The sequence below is a fragment of the Cryptotermes secundus genome, unplaced genomic scaffold, assembly GCF_002891405.2.
Source record: "Cryptotermes secundus unplaced genomic scaffold, Csec_1.0 scaffold816, whole genome shotgun sequence".
In the NCBI taxonomy this organism is placed as follows: domain Eukaryota; kingdom Metazoa; phylum Arthropoda; class Insecta; order Blattodea; family Kalotermitidae; genus Cryptotermes; species Cryptotermes secundus.
Genome location: NW_019724601.1, coordinates 1,358,975 through 1,385,191, shown reverse-complemented (window position 1 = coordinate 1,385,191; position 26,217 = coordinate 1,358,975). Strand labels below are relative to the sequence as shown.

Here is a 26,217-nt window from a genome sequence, read left to right as displayed (position 1 = left end):
AAACAGTTAGTCAGTCAGATGCTAAGATGCAATAATGAAGAATTGTTGGTGAATGGTTGTAAATGCAAGAGCCTAATTCGTGCCATGACAGAATTTTCAAACCTGTGCCAAGAGGGGAGATAGACATTAATATGCTCTGGTATCGTGTTGAAAAGAAAGCACACTTTGTGTAGAGGTGGATTGATGGGCATATCATTTTCTATGTGATCCATATTGTTTTCAAAGAAAACCAGCCAATTAATTCTTTCCAGAACTGATGGCTCCTTTTTACCCCATGTTTTTTCTCCTTTTGCTTCCTTCTCCTTTCTTCCCTCGCCTTCTTCCTCCTTTTCCCCATTTGGAAAAAGCCCTTTTGAGGTCTGTTGACTGTCATTGGGTCCTCTCTCTTTTCCCTACTTTTTTTCTATGCTTCTTCCTTTTTTCCCCTCATCTCCTTATGCTTTTTCCTCCATTTCCCCCATTTTCTTCTTTCATTTTCCTTCCACTTGGGCTTCTTTTTCACCTCACCCATAAAACAGCCATTGGCTCCAATGAGTTTTGCCCTTAGCCCAATCCAGAACTTCCCTTTCCTGTTTTAAACATCACTTTTCCTTTCTTAGCTTACTACTTCTACCCTGAAGATGATGGCAGCAGGTTCCTCTGAAACAATGGTGCCCATGCACCAAGTTACATGTCATCACATCCCAGAAGACCATAATCTTAATATTGTGACATGTTGATCATAGACAACCACGAGAACATCAAACCTTATATAATCAGTGGAATAATAAGCATTGCCTCTTGTCCTCCATATTGCCATAAGTGTTTTGTGGGTTTATGGCACTAGAAGGGGTGGATTGTTTGGCAGTATTGAGATGCTTGATGGTTTGTTCCCTGTAATTCTAATTACTTATTTTTCCGGTTCCAGACGTTCCTGGAGTTTTGCCTAAATGTGACTACGTTTCTTTACAATCAGCCAGGCCAGCTACAGAAATGTATTCTCATGATGGACAATGGGCCAGATCAGCAAGACAGTTTGAAGTGGTAAGAATTTTGGTTCGATATGCATTTTTGTATAAAAGCCACAAAAATTGAATTATATATTTAGGACAACAAGAGGATACTCATGACCATCTGTGAGACCAAAATGGCAGTTGGAAGAGACAGCATGGAGGATAAAATATACTGATTTTTACTTTCTTGTGTATGTAGTATGAGAAAGTATCCTGAATGAAGAAAGGTATCAGTCTTGAGATTTTTAATGATTTACACATTTTCAACCCCCCCCCCCCGAATCTTAAAGAAATGTTTTCGAAATGCTGTATCTCTGTGTTTATGTGTATATATATATGGATGTGTGCCTAGTCAGTGCCTGAAGAGTTGAAGGAATCTTATTCATATTCGGTATTTGGGAGTTCATCCATCTACTACATGAATATGAACATTCTAGCTCATAAAATACGAGCCTTTTAAATGGTCCCCAGAAAACGAAATGGTGATTTTCTTGAAAATTGGTCTGATGATTTGGATTAAATTTCAACATTTATGGAGATCTTCTTCATAAATAAAACTGCATGTGTGATATCATCAGGAAAATCATGGTACATGCTTTAGGGCCCCAAACGTGACATTATTTTAATTGAATTCGGCTTCACGAATTGGACACATTTTAAGCAATCTGTAATTCAGTAAGGGTGAATTGTATATGAAAAAGTATGTGCAATGCCTTTGTATAAATTTGTTATTAATGCGCTGCATAACCATGACATTGTAGGGCAAGATGCTCAGAGAGGAGTCAGACCATGAAACCGCTAATTACGCTAGTCAGCAAAATTATGGTAATGTAGAAGTGAGCTGATGTAAAATTTGTGCATCAGACAACAGTTTTTATGTATTGAATTTTGAGCCATAGAGGCAATTTTTCTTTGCTTGTATAATTTTTCTGAGCATTCTTATAATTTTTATCAACCATAATGTGAGAAAATAATTCTTTATTGATGAATAGACGTTTATTCTCATTTACATAACAACTTTATTTCATATTTTGCAAGAAATACTATGATATTCTTGCATTGAAGAAAGAAGGAGAAATAATAACAGAGAACCATGCTTCTTCAAATTTTTGAATATCATTTTTGTGATCAATGTACCTGATTAGCCAAAACTGCCTTATTTTAAGAAACCAAGTTATTATTATGCTGTATAATTAATATAGGATTTTTACAGCACTAGTGTGAATAGTATTTTAGATGCTTGTTAGAAGTGTTAATGGGTAGTCCTCATTTATTTCCTGTTCTCACAGAAGATGTCCTGTAAGAGAGGATGTGGAATTGGAACCCCACCAGAAAATGGTGCAGCTGATACCCGACACGTGAGCAAGAATCATTTCAAGTGTACAACATGTGGGAAACATTACATACATCGAAGTAGCTTGGCACGGCATAGGAACCTTGAGTGCGGCAAGGAACCTCAGTTCCAGTGTCCATACTGCCCTAAAAAGTCAAAATTGAAGAGCAATTTGAAGCAGCATATTATTTTGAAGCATGAAGTTGCAAGAATGCAGGAAACACAGCAGCGTTAAATATAGCGATATCTGTAATCTGAAATGTGCAAATGTAGAATGCAGCTGTACTGTTTTAAATAAGGGGAAAGCCGTCTTCTGGGATGTGGCGTTGTGTAGAAATTGTGTTAACTGATGTTTCGGAGAAACGTATCACCTCCATCTTCACGGTTCCTTCGAAACATCAGTTAACACAATTTCTACACTGTGCCACATCCCAGGATATGTCTTTCTTCACAGTCACCGCTGTGAAAACCTCAAATCTTAAATGTTTTAAATAAATTCATGAAATCTGCTTATGTGTTTTTAAGCACCAACTCTGTGTGACAAAGGAAAGGTGCCTTCACTTATATGAAGAAATTTAATAAAAGATGGAAGGTGATAAAATGCCCATTGGTAATAACTGCAATCTTTATTTAAGAGGACCATTTCTTACCAAGGAAGGATGAGTTAGGTTTCTGTGCCATGAGTATAAGGGGCAGGTTTTGCAATTTGAAGTCTCTCTTATCTTAATCCAGGTTTCATCTTCATGTTATTGATCCTGCATTCACAAATATGACTGGGAAATCAGTCATAACAGTGTATTTCTTAAATCTGTTTTAGTTTATAAACCATCCAACAAACCTTCATTGTCTTCATTCGCACACACTATACTTCCATACAGTAAATAGTTAGTTACAATGTTTGTTTAGCTTTGTATTGTCTTTCTGCTTTGTTTGTTTTGTGACCAGTTTCGTGTCCATTGCATTTTGGACTTGTGAAATGTGAAATATATGTATGTATCCACAATGCAACCTGTTTATTATCTCACTCTCTTCCTCACCACATATGTAGTACTATACAGTGAAACACTTTTAGCAAATAGAGGCAAATAGAGTGATGGTTGTATACAACCAAAACATGCAGTGGAAAGAGACGGAGATAGTAAACAGGTTGCATTGTGGACAGAAGTATAATGTGTGAATGAATAGTATATTAACGCAACAGGATGCTTAAATACAATATTAAAGGCTTCACTGTATTTAATTTTAGGATTCTCTCTTCACTGTCTCTGTGCAACTGCAACCATATATTAAAATTCACACTTTGAAGGCTCTTTGTCTTTGTCTCATTATTAATTTAACACTACAAGTTTTGACATCATCAGGTGTATAAGACTGTAGATGAAAACTGCTGCTCTCTTATTATGCTGTTGTATTTAGTTCCTTTAAGTAATTTAGATTCTACATCACAGATCTGTCTAAAAACTGAAATTTCTCAATGTATAATTTGCATTTTGTATAGATAGTAGAATGTATTAGCTTTACGTATGTCACGGTAAGTTGCATTTAAGTTGTCAAGAGCTACAGAAGGCACCATGTAAATGTACATCATATGATATTATGTGTTGTATTAAAAATAAAATGTAAAATATGACAAAAAATGTTTCTTTCGTGACAATCGTTTGGCTTACATAGCAGGTACCTTATGGATGCAGTCTGATGTTCAAAATGTATTGACTCTTGGTTGCTACCTGTGTCATGATGGTTTCTTGCTTTGCTTATCCTTCGTTCCTGAAGATGGAGGCAACATATTCCTCTGAAATATTGGTTACTTTCAACAGACTACACTGCGCGATATCTCAGAAGACTGGATTATAAAAAACCACAGCTGTAAGAACTTCATGTTCTACATAGTAATGTCAGTGTTGCATTTCTTCCAGTTAAAATTTTCCTGCTCCCCAAAGAAACCTTAAATGTGGGATTTAATGTTATATGTTGTGAGGCTGTGTACAGGGTATTTTGTAATCAGAAAAGAAGAGTTTACCAGGTATCATGGTTGAGTAATTGGCACTCCAGTTTTGTGTTCAAGGAGTCCTGGATTCAAATCCTGACTGAAGATCATTGTAATTTTGTTTAGTTCCAGGCAAATGTCAGGATAGAATTTCAAGCTGTGTATTTGCCATGCCTTTCCATATTCTTTCCAGTTCATCAGTCACAGATCATCATAGAATTTGACACAAATTAGCATAAGTGACTGCTAGTATGTCATTAATTAAACCAAGATTCAATGAATTGATTAAACATACAATCTGAATTAGATTTTGCACAGTGAAGCTCATGAGATATGATAATATCATGGTACTTCATTATTGTCTTAGTCTTCACATTGGAACTGTGTGATTCTGAAATGTTAGGGAAAAAGGGTAACCATCAATAAGTATGTCTCTGGAGTAGGTGGTGCATAGCTTCAGGGGCTTCCCATGACCGAGAGAGAGTAAGCTCATGAGAAAATTTCTCAGCTTCCTCCTCAATGTTCACATTCAGAATGTCCCCAGTTCAGATCCCAGCTAGGAGATCAGCTGATTTGAATTAGATTGTTGTGGTTTTCTTCAGCCTGTGCAAATGGTAAGGACAGATATCTCCCTCCATTTCATCACTCATAATCATCCTATCATAAATCATTCAATATTATGCAGACATACCTTCAACATACAGCTACTACTCATTATATATGAGTTAAAAAAATATGATTTTGACTTAGTGCAGTCAATTAATTTGAATTGATTTCAATTAATAGCACTTGCTTTAATGCAAATCTCTTGCTGGCCAGTCAAAACAGGTGGGGAGAATGGAGAATATAGTATTATATGAGTGGTGGAGAAGGAATTCAAAGGGAGAAGGCAGTATTTGGCCTAGCCATGTTTCTTTCCCATGCGTCTACTGCTGTTACTCTTTGAGAAGATAAGGAAACCTTCAGTACAATATTTCCTTATGCTTGATTTGTGTGATTTTCGCCCACTGTGAATTTCATTGGAACACAGCCATCACATAAGTCATGATGTTTTTAAAAGAGATTTTAGGTTCTCATTTTGGTGGCTCTGAAGATTACTGTCTTCTGGGTTGTGACACCTTGTTGTCTGATAGATGTTTACCGTTATTTATGTGAAACATCAATAAACACTAAACTACACAATATAAAATCCCAGAAGACACTAATTTTCATACCTTCAGCTTTTGCATCATCCTAATTAACTGAATACACTAGCAGCAGCTTCTTTACTGGTCCTTAATGGCTTGTGTGTACATACAGTACACCTCTGCTGAAAAGAAGTATCTGTTTTTGTTGAAGAAAATATCAGATTAGGAGCTGAAACTGTCAGAGTTGAGTTTTATGCATATAATTCTTCTCATTATTTCCAGCTAATGATAACCAACTATTTTATTTCCAGATATAACACAGTGGATTAACCCTCAAAGGGTATTAAGTGTGGATGGTCATTACACTTCTGACAGCAGAGGGAGCATGCCTATTGTACTTCAGCAAGTGTTTGCTGACATTAGCAACACATCTTGTAATATTGATCTACAAAGAGAAATTCATGTTGTGGATACAGAGGGGCATGGAGTGCAGCAGACTGACAACGCACGTCCTGTAAGCGATGGAGGAAATGTATTTCAGTGCACCCAATGTGGGAAGGTGTACATGAGCAAAGGAAATCTCACGAGACATCTCAAATTTGAGTGTGGAAAGGAGCCGCAGTTTCAATGCCCACACTGTCCTTTACGGACTAAGTACAAAAGCAGTCTGTTGACCCACATCTATGGCAAGCATTCTGGAACTTAACTTCTGACCTACCTTGAGTAGCTCAGATGCATTTATGGGATCTCAAAGTCATTTTTCAGCCCTTTCAGTGTTGATAATTTATTGTTCTCTCTCTCTAGGGTGATAGATTTGTAACTCTACCATGATAGAAGACATTGCATTTTATATCAGTGTGGCAATGAGCCCTTAATTTTTAGTTTTACATCTCACTGGAACTTCAGAAAATAAACCTTTTTATTTAGTAGGATGGTGTCATATGGCCTGGGCACACAATGGATATGCTGAAGGAATTTTCGGGATACTGGATCATTTTGAAAGGATTGTGGCCACTCAGGTCCCTGGACTTTACATCCCCAGAAAACTTGGTGTGAATTCTCTTAAAAGGAACATGTGCATCCAAACTGTACAAGAAGTGTACAGTAACTGAAAGTGAATATTGAAGATGCCATGAGCAGCATCATGGCAGAAACTCTTATATCTGTCCTTCAAATGGTCAAGAGGATTGGTGTGTGTATTTCAAATAATGGAAAACAATTCTAGCATGTTCTACAAATATGCATTTATGTTTTATTTTCAGTGAGATATGAAATGTGTTGTTTTCTATTTAAGTAGGTTTTTAAATAGATCAATCTGTAGATAGAAATAAATTAAATATGTGAGACCTAAAATTCTCATGGCAGTGACCTTGAAGAATACTGTCTTCTAGGATGTGATACCATGAAATCTTCTAGAGCACTACCAATATTTCTGAGGAATTAAACCCTGAAGATGGATGCAGCAGGTTCCTCAGAAACATTGGTGACACTCCATCAGGCTGCATGACAGTCACATCCCAGAAGTCAGTAATATTCAGATTATACCTGTATATGCATTCCAAACCTCAAGAATCTCTGAAACTGCATTTAGATGTAAAATTAAACGGAAATTTGCATTTGGCTGGGAACATACTTAGCTTAAACTTGGTCCTAGCTGGGAACATACTTAGTTTAAGAAAATGTCTTGGCTGGAAACATACCTAGTTTAGAACTTTGTCTTGAGTTGGAACATACTCATACCTTGCTTGCCCTGCTTTTGTTTGAGTGGGATTAATTAAAAGAAACATTACAAATACAGCTATATTCATGTCACTGCTTATGTCAGTGGTTTGTTCCTACATAATTGATTTAAAATATATCCTTATAAAGAGAAAAGAACTGTTGGTAAATATTAATAAATATACACAGTGAATTGGATATACCACATATGCCAGTAAGGAGACTGGATATTACTAAACAAGTGCGTTGTAAACATATCTGGTCATGTGTTCAGGTAACTATTCTGCATTGTATCTTTATATTCTGTTATGGCTACTGTATGTAGTAATATATTATATATATTGTCACGTGTTGGGTGTTTGTAATGCCACAAATAACTTCACGCCGGTTTGGATCTTAACAAATTTATTGAACACTTGCTCTTACACTTACACAATTTACAGTGTCCCAGCACGTGACAGTATTATAGCTGAAATAAAATGATGAAACTGCATATTATCAAAATATTCATGGACATTTATTAATTTATTTTACAACTGAGCATAGATTTTATGCAATTCATGCATATATGCTGAAAAGATATCCATCTATCTATCTGTGTATCTGAATTGGATGTTCTGGAAATTGATTAAACCTTTTAATATTGGGGCACCAATATTTTTATTTTTTATTTAAGAATTTGATGTCATTTTTGTTTGTTTTTTATTTTATATTTGATGTTGAAATAGTAGTTGTTCACTGGTAATAGGACTGCAGTTTCTTAATGCTGAAGTCAGTCTTACATACATAGTTGTTTCAAATGAAGTGTGTGAAACTCCTATTTAATGTTTCTTTGAGAACCAGTGAATTGGAACACAAAACCAAAGAAAATTTCAAATTGAAGAATTTTTGCACTGGGACTATTGACTTGGATTCAGTGAAAGTGAATGGTAAATGGGGGAAAACCCTAAATTGAGGAATGTTAAATGAGGGGTTCTAATGCATATGGTTTCTGATAATTGTATTTTCTTATGGTGGTTATACAAATGGAAGCATCAACTTAAATCTTTCCACTTTCATGGATACTCAGAATGAATGTAATTGGTACACGTATATCTCGATTTATGAAGGAATTCATTTTTTCAAAACTGTTTATAAGGTGAAAATTCATAAATCGGAAATTAAATTTCCAGGTAAAAGTCACTGAACATACAAGTGTAAGTTGTTCATTTTACCAGGAATGAAGTTCATTAAGTGAAAAATAGGTACAAATAATTATCCTTCTTTGTAGTGAAAATTTGTGAATTGAGTGTGCATAGGTACACTCAATTTTCTGACAACAAATGATATAGGAACTTGCCTATATTCCTTATGAAGTTTGTTTTTTAAGTAATGTGGTGCTTTTTATGTTCCAAGTCGTGAAGTTCTGTTTGTAAGGGTAGGATGTACACATGATTTCTAACATAACCCCAGAGAGAAGTTCTGAGGAGTAAGATGCAAAGAAGTAGGGGGGCATGGCTTAGGGTTTGCTCGTGACTGCTGTGCTGTTTTCACTGTTCACAGCACAGCAGCCATGAGCAAACCCTGGACGATATAAAGAACCTCCACATCAAGATAGCCAGGTGGCACAATATCTGCCCCATATAAGAGAGACGATGGGAGGACGAACACGAGCCTGCATGGTTTACGAATTTTAATTATTGACAATCTAAAAAACTTTTAATTAGCATCAAGGAATTTTATACAATTTTTTAAAAACTTTACATACCCAGGAAACTGCTGTGTTTGTGAAATGTTCTATTCTGTGTACTATGTATTGTAGCATATAAGTGTACGTACTTTACGTGTAAACAAATTATGTGATGGTGGTTTCCTATTTGTAGTGATGTTTGCCCTCTGAAGATGGTCCACAGAGACCGAAACATGTAAGGATGTTAAGTTTTTATGTAGTAAAAAACTTACAGGTCACATTGGACGGAGTGATTTATAATTGACATTTTTAAATATATGCATTTTGTTTTTGTTTACTGTGTATGATCATCTTTGCTATTAAATGTAGCTAATTTGGTTAACTGTTTTATTTGCAGACATGGCACATTGGATGTTTCCTGAAGGATTACTGAATATGGATGAGAATAGACAGACAGTACCTAGCACACTTCAGCAAGCATTTTCAAATATTGGCAACATGTTGTGTGACATTGATGTTCAAAGAGAAATTTCTATTGAAAATATTGCAACACGTGGTTTACAATTAGTTCTGCCACCAAATTCTGACAGTAGACGTCTTGCAACAGAAGGAGGAAATTTATTTCGATGTACTCAGTGTGGAAAGGTGTACATGAGCAAAGGGAGTCTCACACGACATCTCAAATTTGAGTGTGGGAAGGAGCCGCAATTTCAGTGTCCACACTGTCCTCTTCGAACGAAGCGCAAGAGCAGTCTCTTAACTCATATCTATTGCAAACACACATTAACTCCTGAACTATCATGAAGAGCTCAGATACAATTATGGGAACTTCTCCAAGACTTGTTTCATTTCAAAGAGTTCTTTCTTCTGGAATATAACTCTTTGTTGCCATGTTCTTTCTTCTAAGATTTGAAGATCTCACAGCAGTGGTTATGAAGCTTTCTTTCTTCTGGGATAATGCCATATAGTCCACTGAATGTCATCTAAAATTTCAGAGGAACATTTAGCCTCCATTCAGCCTCCTTCTTGCTTGTCTTATTCTTTGACCCTGAAGACAAAAGTGAAATATTCCTCAGAAATGTCAGTTGCCTTTCAGTGGACTACATGGCGTTATATCCCAGATGGTAGAACTAACACTTCTCATCAAGACCAATATATATTTCTGCACATAACTTATTAATATTTGTCAGAGCATGAAACATTTTGAACATGAGTTGAAGAGATGAATAAAACACAGGTTTCCTGTCCAATATGTTTTTTTTTTCCATAAGTCCAAACAGTTTGGAGATACTCATACCAAAAATAGTTTTATGCAGTGTCATCTCATAACCTCATCCACTGGACTGGTTTTGACCAGATTTTGTATTGGATTATCTTATGCATATTTGTTGAACAGTCTCAAATTCCATACAGACTGTTGCAAGAAAAGTGATCCCAGAATTGGGTGCTATGTTCTGTATCTGAGGCAGATGCCTCTATGGATTTTTTTGGAACTGTAAATAAATGACATGACATGACATGACATGTGTACAGTTCTTGAGTTTTTAATATCTCCTTTGAATTTTTTAACCATTTAAATTTGTATACAATATATTATGATAGCTGTTTCAACTAAGTGACTAACTGTGGGCTGGATGACAGGGATTCATTCCCATTAGGGGAGGAAATCATTCTCTCTGCCACCATATTGAGATTAGATCTGGAATCACTGAGCTGCTTTGTCAGTGGATATTGCAGTTTATTTTCAGAATGTAAGCTGGAATGAAACTGACCACTCACATCCATGTAGTGTTGAGGTAAAGTGTTTTCTCCATGGTGCAGTGCTTATGTACAAAGGCAACTTTGCCTTTCAGTGTTTGTAGATCTGTGAAATACTGGTGTAACCCAATCAGCAAAGTAACTAGCTGTGGGGCGAATAATCTAAGGTCACTTCCTGATGGGGACCTGAATTCTTGACATGTCCTTGACAGACCCCTCACTTCTATCTGGGTGTCTCTTTCCAGAGAAGAGCAAACAGATCAGACTTGCCTCTATCTAAAAGTTAATAACTCATGGAACATTACCTGTGTGTATCACATATGCTATCATGGCATAGTATAGAGACAGTGACCATTTACTTTATAAAATTAAAGTTAAAGAATTTTATTACAATTGTATGACCCATATAGATCTCTTAATATATGATGATGATTCAAGTAATTGTTTGTTAGAATTTGTTTAATATTTGGCATTAGTGTACATATATGTATGTATATAGTTCAGATTTCACAAGTCCAAAATACAATGGACATGAAACTGGTCACAAACAAACAGAGCAGAACATGTCTATGTGTATTAAAAGTATTTAGCATATTTCATATATTGATGCTCAAGATTCAAGTTAAAGTGCACTATTTCTGCCCAACTTTATCTTTTATTTTGTAACCATTTTGTTCTTGAAAAAATACAGACGTAACTCTACACTCTAAGAAAACGAATATTTCATCATGTTTTGACAGGTATACCAACAGTAGAACGATGTATTGAATACTGCATGTCAGGCAGTCTGATTTGGGTATTGTCTTTTTGCAAACTCAAGACCTGAGCTAGGTCAACATTTAGTGACTAAAGGCGATTCAAGCAGTTACTTAACTACGCTATTTATTTTAAAGATTTGGTCATAAATTTTTTATGCATAGTAAAATTAACTCTGCATTCCTACAGAATCTATCTAATTGGAGCTGAAGTTTTAAAAATTTGCCTGTATTCTTTCATCATATTTTAAACTTATTATAGTTTCTGAGTATCTCATCCTATGTGATAATTGTGTTCCCAAGGGTTGTTGCATAACTTCTGATTTCTGCTCAGTCATATTATTCCTTTGGTTTTTTGTCTTTAATTTTAATTGACAAATGTTTAATTCAGTTAATTTTAATATCATTCATTTTAGCCATTACAAACCTTAATGTTTTGCTTTAATTTTATAAGGTCCATATGAATTTTTCCAAGCAACCAGAAACTCTATAGTTATGAAATATGACACACATTTAGTTGATGGTTCTTGGTATCTGATGACTTTTTTGTAAAGATTTATTTGTAAACATTTTTAAATTTTTTTCTAAGATATCTATTTATTTAAAAAGCATTCATTACCTTATTTCCCCTCTCAGATCATTTCTTCTCTCCTGAAGAGGAAAGCAGCAGATCCTCCAAAATGTTGGTACCATGTACCAGAGTACATGATATCACATCCAAGAAAAATGTAATCTTAATTTTATTGGTCTTTCCTGTATGTAGTGAAACAAACACAAAGCCTTTCATAATTCAGGTTTCTACTGCTCATGTTTTTGTGTTTGCTGTGTGAATTTGAACCTTAAAATATTCTAGTCAATTTTGTTATTAATCTTGAAATACTATTCACATATGTTTGAAATTGGATTATTGTGTGTTTGATGGCTACTTTGAAATTGTGTCTTATCATAGAATTTTAAAAGTGGCATACTTATGAAAAGAAGCGTGATTCTGTTATGATGATATTTTTGTTTTCCTGAATAAACGTGATTAAATTTAAGTAGTATATTTAATTCCAACCATCTCCATTTAATTGTAACATTACATGATTGTAAGTGCAAGAGATGAGGATATCTATAATTATTTATTTCACTTATCACATTGTATTGTTGTGTTAACCTGTAATATGGCTCTGCCTATATAGTTTGTCAACATTTGCTTGTCTGGCAAATAAAATGCTCACTAACTTTAGAATATTTTATTTTTCAGCTGTGACAGATACTCGGGTTATTCAAGAAAATGAATTAGACTTGGAACAGATCCTCTTATCAGATACCAGAAGTGTGATGGCTACCTCACAGTGCCAGAAGATCTTGGGAGAAAATAACACAGCTAGCGGTGCTGAAGCACAGCTCCCAGTTAACACAGTGGCAACAAATCTTCAGATGCAAATATCTCGTGGTCGTCCAAGTCAAAAGGCTGTAAAGTGTTCGCAGTGTGGGAAAGGCTACTCAAATAATGGGAATCTGATGAGACATCTCAAGTTTGAGTGTGGGAAAGAGCCTCAGTTTCATTGCCCTATTTGTCCACTTCGTACAAGACACAAGAGCAACCTCCTCTCACATATATACTGCAAACACCCTACAACATATCACAATTTGTAATGTCTCCAACTTGTGGGTATTTTCAAGTGAAGTCTGTGGTCTACTTTCCCTGTTCCGTCTGCATCAGCATTCTCTTGTAACCCAGGGACTTAGATTATGGTGTTCTGTGTTCTGACACTGTGTAGCTCTGTAAGTGGATCACTGAGATTTGGAGGGACATGTTGTCTCTGTCTTCAGATTTGAACTGAGTGGAACGAGAATGCTCTCAACTTACACAAGCATGTTATCCTGATTCCTCATTTGTCCCCCTCATATGCTATTCACTGACCAACTGAGCTGTACTAACTGCTCAAGACTTAGGTTCTTCGTCCACCGCCGCAATGCAATTGCAACTCGACTGAAAAATGACTACAGATTAGTTGTCTTTGAGTTGTGTAATAGTCTGACCCCTGTTAATAATACGAATCTCTCCCATCAATGAAACTGCAACCCGACTCGAAGATAATCGATCGGAAATGAGTTGCTACGTAGTTAGTTAGTTAGTTATTGGAGAGGGTGGGTTTCCCCATGCACCGCGACCAGTTTGATCTGTTGTGCTTCCCTCTATGATGTTCTACCAGTCTCTATACCCTACCGATACTTGTGCTTACCATCAGTCCCGACCAAGCCAGCGAGTTCGGCCTCTACTGGCTTACCGTTATCTATAATGCTTCCCCCATCTATCAGAGGCGTTAGAGACTACTGTTGGGTGGGAAATGTCCTTGAATTTGGCTCAGTGACCTTAGGGATGTGAGGTTCTTTTACGTGCTGTAAAGCTACGACATGGGACCCACGGCTTAAAGTCCCTCCTGGAGGACTTGTTCCTTGAATTTTTCCGCCCTTAAAAATTCCACGACCTCCGCCAGGTTTGAACCCACGTACTACGAGTCAAGTGGTTGGAACGTTACCTCTAGACTATGGAGGCCGCTGAGTTGCTATGTAATTGAACGTGTCAGTTTGAATGCAACTGCCTAGCAACACACATGATGTCAGAGCAAGGTTTTTGTATTAAACTTGTGCAGGCTGTGGAAAAATATCCTCGTCTATACAACTAGGGCCTTAAACTATTGGAAAAGAGTTGCATTGGTGGACGAAGCTGAGATTGCGTTCAAGTTTAGTTTCATTTCATTTTGTTTGAGTTGTAGCAGAGTTGCAGTTGCATTGCGGCGGTGGCCGAAAGGCCTTACTATGTTTAAGTAAAACTGTTGTGTGGTGGATCAATGGAAGGGATATCCATGGAAGCCATAGCTAGAGTTGGGAATTTAAGATTTTCCCATTGATTTTTCAGTGGTCATTCTGCTGTTGGTTTTGAAAAGTTCCAGAAACCTCTAAATGTATTTTCTACAAAATGTCAAATATGCAGGCCTAGAAATAAATATTGCAACTTTAATATAAACAGATTTTCTTGGTATGATTAACTAATAATTATTATAATATTTAGTGGTGTGTGAAACAAGCTAATATTGTTATGTCATATGCAGAATGTTTCCTTGTACTTACTGGATTATACTCCATTAGCTGTTATATGTGACTTTATGTTATGTTTGTTGATAATGTAATTACTTGTATTTACACTGTTCTGTTTCTGTAATTGGCTTTTGAATTGAATTGAATTTATATACATTCTGTAAATTCTAAGCAGGTTAGTACCTTTGGATACAGAACAAGTCAAAAGGTTACATACATAAGTACAGGCAATTTTAGCTTAAAAATTAATATAACTTAATTTTACATCATTCTCTATTTACATTGAAGTATTCATCTAAAGAGTAGAAGGAATGAGCATGTAGATAATTCTTTAACTCTGATTTAAACTTTTTAGTATCATTGCCCAAGTTTTTAATACTTTGTGGCAGATTGTTGAACACTTTTATGCCAGTAAAGTAGACTTTACTTTACTTTACTTTACAGCTTTGTAGCTGTTGAGTCGGCACATAAATAATAAAGAATTGAATTGGAATTGTTATGCTCATCTTGGTAAGAACTTTCCATGTAGAAAAGGTCTGTCATACCGTATTGATATAAGTGAAAAATATGCATGTAAGAAATAAGGAGGACAGCATGCTGTGGACATTTCACCTTGTACAATTTTTTGATATTGTGAATATTTTGTTTCTTTGTGTTAAACATACATATATTATTAATAAATATTGACAGTACATTAATATGTAAATTTACAAATAAAACTAAGTAATCATCCCCATGGAGCAGAGCCAGTCTTGAGAAAGCAGCAATTGTACAACTAGTTGAATTCCCCACCTTTTATGGAGTCCAAAGATTTCTTTATCATGTTCATAAGATCATACCACTGGGATTCTATTCCAAACGTATTGAATCCAATGCACATCTTCGTGTCCTACTTTCCTAAGATTAATTTTAATATCCTTCCTAGGTTTCCCAAGTAATCACTTGCCTTAAGAGTTTCTTACCAGAATTTTATATGCATTTCTTATGTCTCCCTTGTGTGACACTAACCACCTGCCACCCCATAACTGACTGCATGTACCATGTTATTATTAATGACTGCAAGAACTGAAAAGTATGAGGTTAGAATGATTTCTAGTATAATGTAATTGATATCAAATTTTTATCTGTATCTGGTGGTAGCATAGTTGGTTGAGGCAACTATGCTACAAGTCGGAAGGTAGTGGGTTCAAGTCCTGTTGAGGTGAATTTTTTCAATTTACCTGATCCTTCCCGCCGCTCTATGGCCCTGGGGTCACCTCAGCCTCTAACAGAAATGAGTACCAGGATCTTCCTGGGGGGTTAGGCATGTAAGGCTCATAACCTCACTGCCATCTGTGAGCCGACTGTCCAGAGAAAATGTGGGAGCCTTGACGTCTCACAACCTTAATGGCCTTCACAGCCTATTACAGGGATTTTTTTTATCTGTCAAGCAGTTCTCAGGTTGAAACATGTGGACAGACCAACAAAGAGGAAGACATTGTCTCACCTGTAATGATCCTATATGTGCCCATCCTGCAAGGAAATTATAATAAGGCACCCTTAGTTCTTAGTACCCTCAACAGTATTACCACTCCCATTACAGGTTAGAGAAGTAAAATTGAGACCCATAACAAATAAGTTTTCTTCTTTAGTATTTTTTGACTTATTTTGTATTTTAACCTTTATTGTGAGGGAACTCAGTAATGTAGTTGGTTGAGGCAATGTGCTACAATCCAGAAGGTCATGGGTTCAAGTCCTGATGAGCTGGTTTTTTTTTTTACATAATCCATTTGGCTGCACTGTGCCCTGGGGTTGATTCAACCTCTAGCAGAAATGAGTACCAGGAATCTTCCTGGGGGCTAAAGAGTGGCCAGAGTGTAAGGCTGACAATCTTACCACCATCTGTGAGCCGATTGTCTAAACAAAATATGGGAGCCTCGACGTCTGACAACCCTGTGGGCCTTCATGGCATGTTACAGGGATAGCTTTACCTTTATTGTGAGGAATTTAAATGTCACTTTTGGGTACGTGTTATCCCACATAACAGTCAATTAATCTGTTGGTCCTCTAAATGCTTGTGACAATGGTCTGTTTTTTATTTTTAAGTTGTAATGTTGGACATTGTCTGTCTCTGAGATTGGCTTTTTCTAATGGGTCCATCTGAATATGTTCCTTTCTCTTTTCACACCTGATGACGGAAACAGATCCAGCGTCTGAAACATTGTACAGTTTAAATTTACCCAAGACAATTAATAGTGCCCACATAATTTTACAATGGTTAACTTGTGCTGCATTTTAGAAGAGTTGATGTGTTTGATTGTGGCTGCTGGAATAGGGTTGGCACCGTTCATTGTTATTGTGCGTAAATGGAACATCTGCATGAGAAAAGGTGGGATGTACAAGGGTATTGTAAGATTTGTCAGTGGTAAGAGATTTTTTCTCTTCTCCATTGCATCCAGACCAGCTCTGAGGCCCACCCAGCCTCTGCAATGAATGGAACGAGGACAAGTGGGAATTTCTTTATTGTAAAACATAACTATGAGTAACATGATTCTGTTCACAGAAGGGATAGCTCATTTGGTATAGTAAATAGCTATGAGCTGGATGACTAAGGTATTGGGTTTCAATTCCCAGCAGTGGTAAAAGGACTTTTTGCCACAGTGTCCAGACTGGCTGTGGGGTTGGCACAACCTTCTGTCTAGTTTGTACTTGGGGCACTTGCATTTGATGTAGAGTGGCCAGTGCATGAAGCCGTCCATTCACCTCCATTTAGTGCTGAGATTAAGAAAGCATGGAGCTCTATCTCCATTCCCAGTACAACTTCATATTGTTCTTAAGTAAACACAAGGACAACTTTAACTTTTTACGTGTTTGTTGTGAAGTCCATCACAATTAGGTAATTAACATCTACAACTAACCAATGTGAAAGCCTAAAATTATTTTCATTTATAGTTTTTCCTTGATGTCCAGGCAAATGCTGGAATAGTGCCTTGAAACAGGCTATGACTGTCTCCCACAAAATCATTCCTGCTCACCATCCACAGTCATTTCCCTTTTATTTATGCTACCTCTTTATCTCCTCTGTACTTGGAACAGTATCAGTGAATAACTTGGGAGTCAGTCATGTCTGGATTGAGAAATTAAGTTAATCTAGTAAGAAAAGTGTGCATTTGAGTGTGTGGTGTGTTCAGACATGGGCATGATTTTCAGAACATCATCTCCAATACTGGAAAATAGTTGTTGCTGTCATTTCTTGGGTACAGGTTGCAATGAATCTTTTAAAAAAACTATATTTTTCTTGGGTAAATGTTGTTATGAATCTGTTGACAAAACTGTGTTGATATGTTATGTTCTTTATGTAATTGATTTTGTATGTTCCATTACAGCCACTGGAAACTGCAGTAATGAAGACACTGAACTTCAGAGGTACCCCCTGTTAGCAGAAATGTATATTGAAGACATACCACTACCAAGAGATGCAACCAAACATTCAAATACCATTGTTTTGACTGCCAGTCGGGCTAGACGTTATGCTGAATCATTCCGATGTCAACGTTGTGGCAATTTCTACACATACAAGAAAAACTTGCTGCGGCATTTGAACCTCGAGTGTGGTAAAGAACCACAATTCCAGTGTCCATACTGCCCAAAGAAAGCAAAACATAAGAATCATTTGCTTAGGCATATCAAGTCCCAGCATGCAGAAAATGTATGAATGCCATACAGGGAGATTTGAAGTGAACTCATAGGCTGCTTCCTATTGTATAGATTGTTAGTAAAATGGATCGAAAACACTATTAGTATTGTTGTGTTATATTTTTGCAGTTATTATGTAAGTGTATATGTCAGATATAACCTCAATGTTTCATACTCTCACATTGTAATTGTTGACATATGAACAATATTTCATATATAATTTGTAGGTATGTTTGTGACTGTCTTCTTACCAGATTACCTTATATGCTGAGGTACTTACATATCTGCCTTATTAATAGTACAGGCTCTTGGCACTAGATGGGAGGAACATCTGGGTTGTGATATTCCCTCTTCTTCTGTCTCATAAAACAATAGTAGAAGAAAACGCTTTTCTGATATATGATACATAAAGGATTAAGAATTTTTGTTATTCTCTCTAAGTTGTTCCATGGAGAAACACAACAGTTTTTGATCTCAGAATCTTGTGTAATCTAACACCACAGCATTTTTAAGATGTTATGTAATAATGAACCAAATAAAATATAGAACAAATTAGGTTATGGGATACTTAATATCATATTACACTGTTATACTGTTGTTTTCCTTTCAAGTCTATATCTTGTTTTATCAGGTATGAGGTTTCATAGCTGTGAATGTGAAGTGTAGGCTCCTGTTTTATGGGAAGTTATGCTGTGTAGTCTGGATGAAGTTTACCATTGTTTTGGAGGAGTACACTGCCTTTATTTTCAATGTCGTGTAGTAAACTGGCATAGAAGCTTTACTTGATAGGCATACGCTTTGACCCTGAAGATGGAGGCATTGCATTCCCCTCAAATATCAGTTTGTCTCAAACTACACACACTCTCATCACAAGAGATGGTCCTCTTCAGGTCTTGGTTTGTTATACATTTATGAAGAGGTTTACATACTTCATCTGTTGCAGTGTTACTACTACTTCAGTATATTCCTTAGCTTTGAAATTTTATATTTTGGTTCTGACTGTCAACTCAGTATTAATTCTGTTGGTTTATCCTTAAGAAATTACTGTAAATGTGTTATTTACAAGTGGGTTTCTAGAAAGTTAGACCACCAGTTTAGTTCTTTAGTATGAATTGATAGGCTGTCATTAGTATTACATTGTAATTACTTTCCCTCAGTGAGTAACCACATCTCATTATCTGGGTAGATTATGACAAAGTTACGCACTAAAATGTTACTTTGTAGAAAGTTTAACTCACTCTACCAGTCTTTGTAGGTTAGATCCACAATAAATAACATATGTCATAAGACCATTAGCTTTTATTTTATTTGTGAAAGAAGATAATGTAAGAGTGTGTATGCCTCAAATTGCTATAACAAAAAAATAATAAAAATAGCTTTCATTATTAATTTTATGCAAACATATATATAGCTTTTATCAATAATGTCTGTACTAGTGGTGTTTAGTGCATACAGTTTTTATTCTTGGTGTCCATCGGTAATTGTTATATCTGGAGATGTATGACATGTTGAAAGTCACTGTAAAGCACTTATATGTAACACATTCTTTGAGGGCAGTTTGAGAACCATCTTTCCAAAATATGAGATTTGAGATTGCCCTGGCAATCAGTTCTAAGGTTATGGTCATCTGGGATGTAACACCATGTAATCTTGCTGGGTGGGCACACATGCTCCAGAGAAACCTGCTGCCTCTATTTTCATGGCCCTGAAAATGAAGGCAGCAGGTTCCTCAGAGATTCTGTTATGTATCTACCAAAATACATGCTTTTATGCTTAAAAAGGCTGTAAACTTAATAACTTTGGCTGTTCTATAAGCTAACAAACATATGTCTGCTTCTGTGGTTATTTGACATAAGTGTTCTACTGAAAATGTTCAGTGATGTGGCATTTTTCAGGAGAGATTTTTGTACATATGTAAATACAAGCAATAACTGTTTGCATTCTTTATAGCAAGTGCACAGATGGGAAGGTCGTGTATAATCTTCGAAACAACTTCAAAAATATTTCTGAGAAATTTTAGGTTGGGGTTTGCACTAAAAGTTTCCTGGCAAATTAATTTAGTTCACATTGCCTCTGGGGGCCCATCCAGAATCCTATCCAGTAGATACTGGAGGCTCTTTCTTCAGGGGTAAATGACCAGATGATGAACCTCACCTCCATCTGGTGACATGGATAAAAATGCATGCACTTTTATCTGTGTTCTGGTATGTGTTAATTCCTTCCACTTCTATGTTAACACATTAGTGGTACTGTACAGACCTCTTTATCTACATAGCCATTCTGTAGCATCTGTTGGGAAAATATTCAACTCCATGCTCATGGCTTCTTTGCATTCCCCAGCTTCAGCAATAGTTGTATTCCCAAGATTGTTTTCATGACCCATATTTTTGTTACTTTTTTGATTTCACTCTCATTAACATTCAATGAAAAATGCATGACTCATTTAACTGCAGTACTGTTTACTTTAACAGTTTACTAACCAAATTTCCTTGTATTAGATAAACAATTTCACTTTTGGACTTGAGGTTCTCACGGTGTGATTGAAGAGTTCTGTCATCTGGTATGTGATGCTGTTTAGTCCAGTTGTGACATTTTGGAGAAATGTACTGCCTCAATTATCAGGTTTTAAGGTTAAACTGAATAGGCAGAAGTATGATCTTACAGATTGTCAGCGAATGTCTACTAGACTACACAGTGTCACATCCCAGAAGATGGTAATCAACAGTGCCATTATTTTTTAGACTTCAAGAAAATAATTAAATTAAGAACAGTTGACATGAAATAGTAGTGTTAATGTGAAATCCACGCAAGTTTGTTAGTTAAGTCATGGGATACATGTACAATATAAATTATACTTACTCTAGACACTGCAGTAATTCTTTTTAATTTTTATTAATAAAAATAGCTTACAGGAGATTGGTATTCCAGCATTAAGTTTAGGTATATATACATGTTGACATATAGTAATCTCAATTTTAGTAAACAGAATGTCTTTTAACGATACAAGAAGCTTAATGTTTTAGAACTCTGAAATTGAGATTTCGTTACTTATGGTAAATGTGGTAAAGAAGAAGTTGGTAAAGTAAAACTGAAGTTTCCTCTAAGTACCACTACCATAAGGTGTATCGGGTGCATGGAGGCCAAATGTAATTCATTTTGGACCTTAGCAGGAGATGTAGGTGAACTCTCAGCTACTTGCTCCAACAGGTATACCAAAGCATGTGGTATAGATATATTAATGGGCCCCAAATGTATTTGGGTTTAGCTGTAAGAGAAAAGTCTTAGTGCCTCTTTTGGAAATTTTACCCTGGTTGCCCACCCTACGGCCAGTCACTTTACCAGTTATAGTTACAATAGTGAGGCCACAGAAAGAAGTCTCATGGACTTAGCCACCAACTACCCCCTCCAGCTCTTACATTTTCTCCTTCAGCATACTTCCATATATTCTCCTCCGGTCATCTAGTCATTCGCTTCACAGGTACGTTAAGAATGACAACCATATGATGAACTGCACTAATGATAAGTGCACTGGGCAAGATGATCAGGCCAAAGGAGGGCTGAAAGTGAATGCAGTAGTAGTAAGAATGGGGGGAAGCCCCAAACATTGTTATCCCAACTTCCCATATGATCTCTTACCATGGCCTGAGTGTTGTAAATTATGTTATGAGTGTTCTCTGTTTCAGAAGTGCATTAAGATTACATGTTGCCATAAGAGAGATGAAAGGATATTGAAAGTGTGTACTGCTCTCATAACAAAACAGTAATAAACTTCCACATGCTTATAATTTGTTGAGACTGTGATGCAGTTATTTATATTGGTGCAGTGAAATTAGATTTTTTTATGTACTGTATAGATGTAATTTTCTGATTTGTGGAGTTTATATATTGTGGCAGTCCACTTATTTTACTAACATCATAAATGTGACTGTGTGCCATGAGATTACAATGTATTGTGTACTCTTCTTACAATTATATGGATATTAATAAATGACTATGCATATTTAAAGACAGTTTTAACTAGTAAGCATATTTGTGCTGAAATATGATGTTTATTTCATCAGCAAATTATTTTTGCCATTGAACTAATGCCCCTTTTCTGCTTCTCTCATGTGTCAACTGGTTACATTTAGTATATACAATATATATATATACATGCAGGATGTGTCTCTTAAAACTTTGTCTACCATAATACTATCTCAGTTTTATATTGTGAACCACATGGAGACCAGTTACAGTGGTGTAACCATTTTTGGCTTGTGGAGGTATAGCTCATCTTTCATGAATGTCAGCACTAGATGTAGGCTAGTGGTTAGTGTCATCCTTGGTCACTTTACGCGAGGGAAGTATTCTCAGGTATCCATTGGATACGAGACTGGGTGGACCTCAGGTCTTGCCTTGACATGGTGGCAAAGAGAGGAGTCTCTGTCCCTCCTTGGAATCAGTGCTGATAATTCAGTTTAATTGAACTATGACATTATAACCATTACATCTGATATGTTTGAAATGCCACTAGCAAATTCAGAAAACAAAATTATGGTGGTATGACCATTGCATTTAGTGTCGGAGGAATGCCAGTACTAAACATTATCTTATCTCAACACAAAGAACCCTCTGATATTGCTTCCTGTTTTCATAAATAAGCCCTGGAGACTGGATTGTGTTGGTATTCATGTAACCATTTCTTCTGGTATAGAGAAAATACCACTTTATAGACTACATTACACTGATCTTGGCAGTGTAACAGTTACAACTGGTGTGGAGTAAAAATATGTCATCAATTCAGAAAGTTTCATTATGGCTATGTAATTATTTGAAATTGTGTGAAGGATATTTCACTCCTAAAAGCATATCGGGTTACTTTTGTGTTTGAATTTGAATTGTTGTTTCTCATATTGGCAGTAGTGAACAACCAGTACAGTTTGGTTAGCTGTAACCCAACTAATCAGTCATGTGAACTGACCTGAGAGGAATAAGTTGTCTGCCTTTTGGAAACCATCCCAGTATTCATATGGAGGGACTCAGGAATGCTCTTGAAATTCCCAGTCATGATAATTGGTTTGCCTGGATGAGATTTTCTTCATAATTAGGGTCTGATGCATTACTTCAGGATAGTGTGCTTGGAGAATATGAATTATTTTAGTGTGTTCAAGGATGTATTGGCTGTCTTTTCACAGTAGGTGGATCCTGCAATGTCTCTGAAAGATGGCAGCCTGCTGCAACAAATTGTTATTACCCACAAAATGAATGCAGAAGTCTTTTCTTTTTGTGATGGACTTGAGATTCTCATAGCAATGACTGCAAAGAGTATTGTGATCTGGAATGTGACTGTGTGATCTGGTTGAGGTCCATTTATGTTCAGGAAGACCATACTGCCTCCATTTTCAGGGTTGAAGTGTAAGCAATAAGTGAGAAGCAAGCAGAGCTCTGCAGAACATTGGTAAACTTCCACCAGACTACATACATCACATCCCAGAACTTAGTACGCTTTACTTTTTGTGTTTGTTACCTCATTACTAAAATTATGTGTATAAAATTTTAAGAAGTAATGTGTCACACCTCATATATAGCTTCTTTTTTTCACAGTTCTTTGGATGAAACATGCCAACTACATATTACTGTTTCAGGTTTAAATATCAAGTTATGGAACAAACTTCAGGATGTACTTCCTGCATCATTTGCAGAGATGCAGCTGCAAATGACATCAACTAGAAGCGTGGTATCAAAATCCAATATACCTTTCCGATGTCCACGGTGTTACAAGTGTTACCAATACAAGAATTCACTGTCTCGTCACATGAGGCTTGAGTGTGGCAAAGAACCTCAGTTTCAGTGCCCATTCTGTCCACATTCTGCCAAACATCGAAGTCATCTGCAAACACATGTAGCTAGCAAGCATAAGGCTTGCATCTAGCAGTAGTGACATTATCCGTGATATCGTGTCAACTTCATTTAATGTATTCTTTCTCAGGGATGTCATCCTAAATATGAAAGTAACAGCAGGACCAGGTTGAAAGAAATGGGTATCTGCGTATAGTAAATGCTTAGGTTTGTTTCTATTCAGTGCTGAGATAATGGAGTGCTCCATAAAGCTGCAGGGCATGCCTATTTCTGGACTTCCATATGAGCACTAAGTGGAGAGCATGTGGCAACAGATGGCATTACTAGCATCGATTGTTATGGGCAATGTGTTGGTACAGTACTATATGCCAATGGCTGAACTGCTTTTGGCCAATGGTCATAAGCACTGCTAGTAAATTTTGATTGGTAGATGTTCTTTTTACCTAACCATAATTTTATGCTTCTAATCGAACAACAAACAGCTTATGCAACAGGCATTCTTAAGAAACTGACACTTACAGCTCAAAATTCAGAAATGAAACAGGTTGCAAGAACTCTGTGTTTCACATTACTAACTGTAAAAAACAAGAAAATTATTTACACATCATATGAACTAACTGTTTTTAATCTGCAATTCGCAATTTTTATTATTAGCAAGATTTTATGGATCTATCACATTAAGGGAAGAGCATAGACTGAGGTTGTTTGAGCACAGGGTGTTGTGGTGTATCTTTCAACTGACGAGGAAGAAAGTCACAGGGGAATTTAGATAATGAGGAGCTTCATTAGTTGTACCCCATGCCAAATATTATAATTATCAAATTAAGGATGGTGAAATGGGCAGGGCAAGTAGCATCTTCATTCCATCAAATTCTCCACAAATAAGAATATCTAACTAATTCTAAATTGTAATCAACTGTAAACAATTGTAACTATTGTAATTTTAATCTTACTCATATATTAAATTGTTAATATTCAGAATTAACTTGACTTGTCCTATATCATGTACAATGATCTACAGTGACGAAATCAATCAATCAATCAATCAGTCATTCATGGGACAGAAGAGATAGGTGTACAAAGTTTTTGTAAGAAAATATAAAGGGCAGTCAGTTGGAAGGCTTAGTCATAAATGAGAGGATGATATTAAAATTGACCATATAGAGTAGGATTGTAGGGTGGGGACTAGCTTCATCTGGCTCAGGATCAGCACCAGTAGCTTGCTCTTGTGGACACGGTAATGAACCCTCCATTTCCATAATGTGCATTAAATTTCATGATTAGCTAAGCAACTGCTATCTTTTCAAGGAACTCTCTGCTCCATGGAGTGAATAAGTTAATTAGCAACATTTCTGAGTGACTTGCACCATTAAAAACAGCAGTGATTTTCATTTAAAGTGCAAAACTGCTAGGGGACTAAACTCAAACAAGGTATGCACAAGAAATCAAAGAAGATTGTACTGCAAGGGTTGTTTAATGCTTATCTGTTTTTGTCTGTATATCTTTTGTTAGCAAAATGTGTACTGTAGTTAAATGTATGGTGTAAAACAAAATGTCTTATATGTACACTACTCAAACTGAAATGCTTTAATCCACTCCATTCTGCTCAGGAAGTATTCTCATATATTTGAATTGTCAGTCATTTAGGTATTGATGTTTCTCTCTATGTCCTGAAACATTTCTATTGGTGTTGCATATGAAGTAATAAATGGTATTTGCCTACCATGGTTTGAAAGTAACTTATTTGCTAATAGATAGATTTAATGCTTCATATAAAGGGTTGGAATTTATCATGTAACAGTGCTGATCCCATCAAGAAATGGGCTGCTGCCACTGTGTATCTGTAAAAGTTATTTCATCCTAAATATGCCACTGAAATGCAGAGAAGCTCAGTGTATCTTGAGAGAATTAAAACATGTGATGGTCATCAACTCTCACTTATTCTCTTCCATTTGTGTTTCAAATGTAGTTTTTGTGTTTTACGGAAATGTAGCTGGCCCAGCAGTTAAATCTCATTTTGGGGGCATAGGAATGAATTTATTGACACACTCAATGTTATCCATTATCTTGGTTTTACACTAAAAGCACAATGTTTCAGTAATGACTTGCTTTTGTCTTCAGAGATTGTAGGACACCTAATGCAGTGGGACCATTTAAAAAAGCTAGTCTAATGGGCTCTTCAGATTAGGCTCCAGTTTTGCCAGAAGACAGATGAAGAGGTGCTTTATGAACTGTGCAATTTTAGTGCAGAGCCTAGGTGATGGATAATGTCCAGGG

At 36.3% G+C, this 26,217-nt stretch overlaps 1 protein-coding gene across 22 annotated transcripts in view; it reads left to right on the top strand.

Moving 5' to 3' along the window:
• LOC111862456 (longitudinals lacking protein) overlaps positions 1 to 26,217 on the top strand; it is a 595,591-nt gene that overhangs the window by 256,140 nt on the left and 313,234 nt on the right. Inside the window, exons 5-6 of one of the 22 annotated variants that reach the window (XM_023847875.2) lie at positions 908 to 1,023; positions 2,282 to 2,665. The exons of 20 other annotated variants lie outside the window; for them this stretch is intronic. In XM_023847875.2, coding sequence (XP_023703643.1) covers positions 908 to 1,023; positions 2,282 to 2,560 — 395 coding nt within the window. In that variant the 3' untranslated portion in view covers positions 2,561 to 2,665. Of the gene's footprint in view, positions 1 to 907; positions 1,024 to 2,281; positions 2,666 to 17,792; positions 24,773 to 26,217 lie in introns of those variants that run through there. One more of the 22 variants, XM_023847890.2, reaches the window with a different exon arrangement.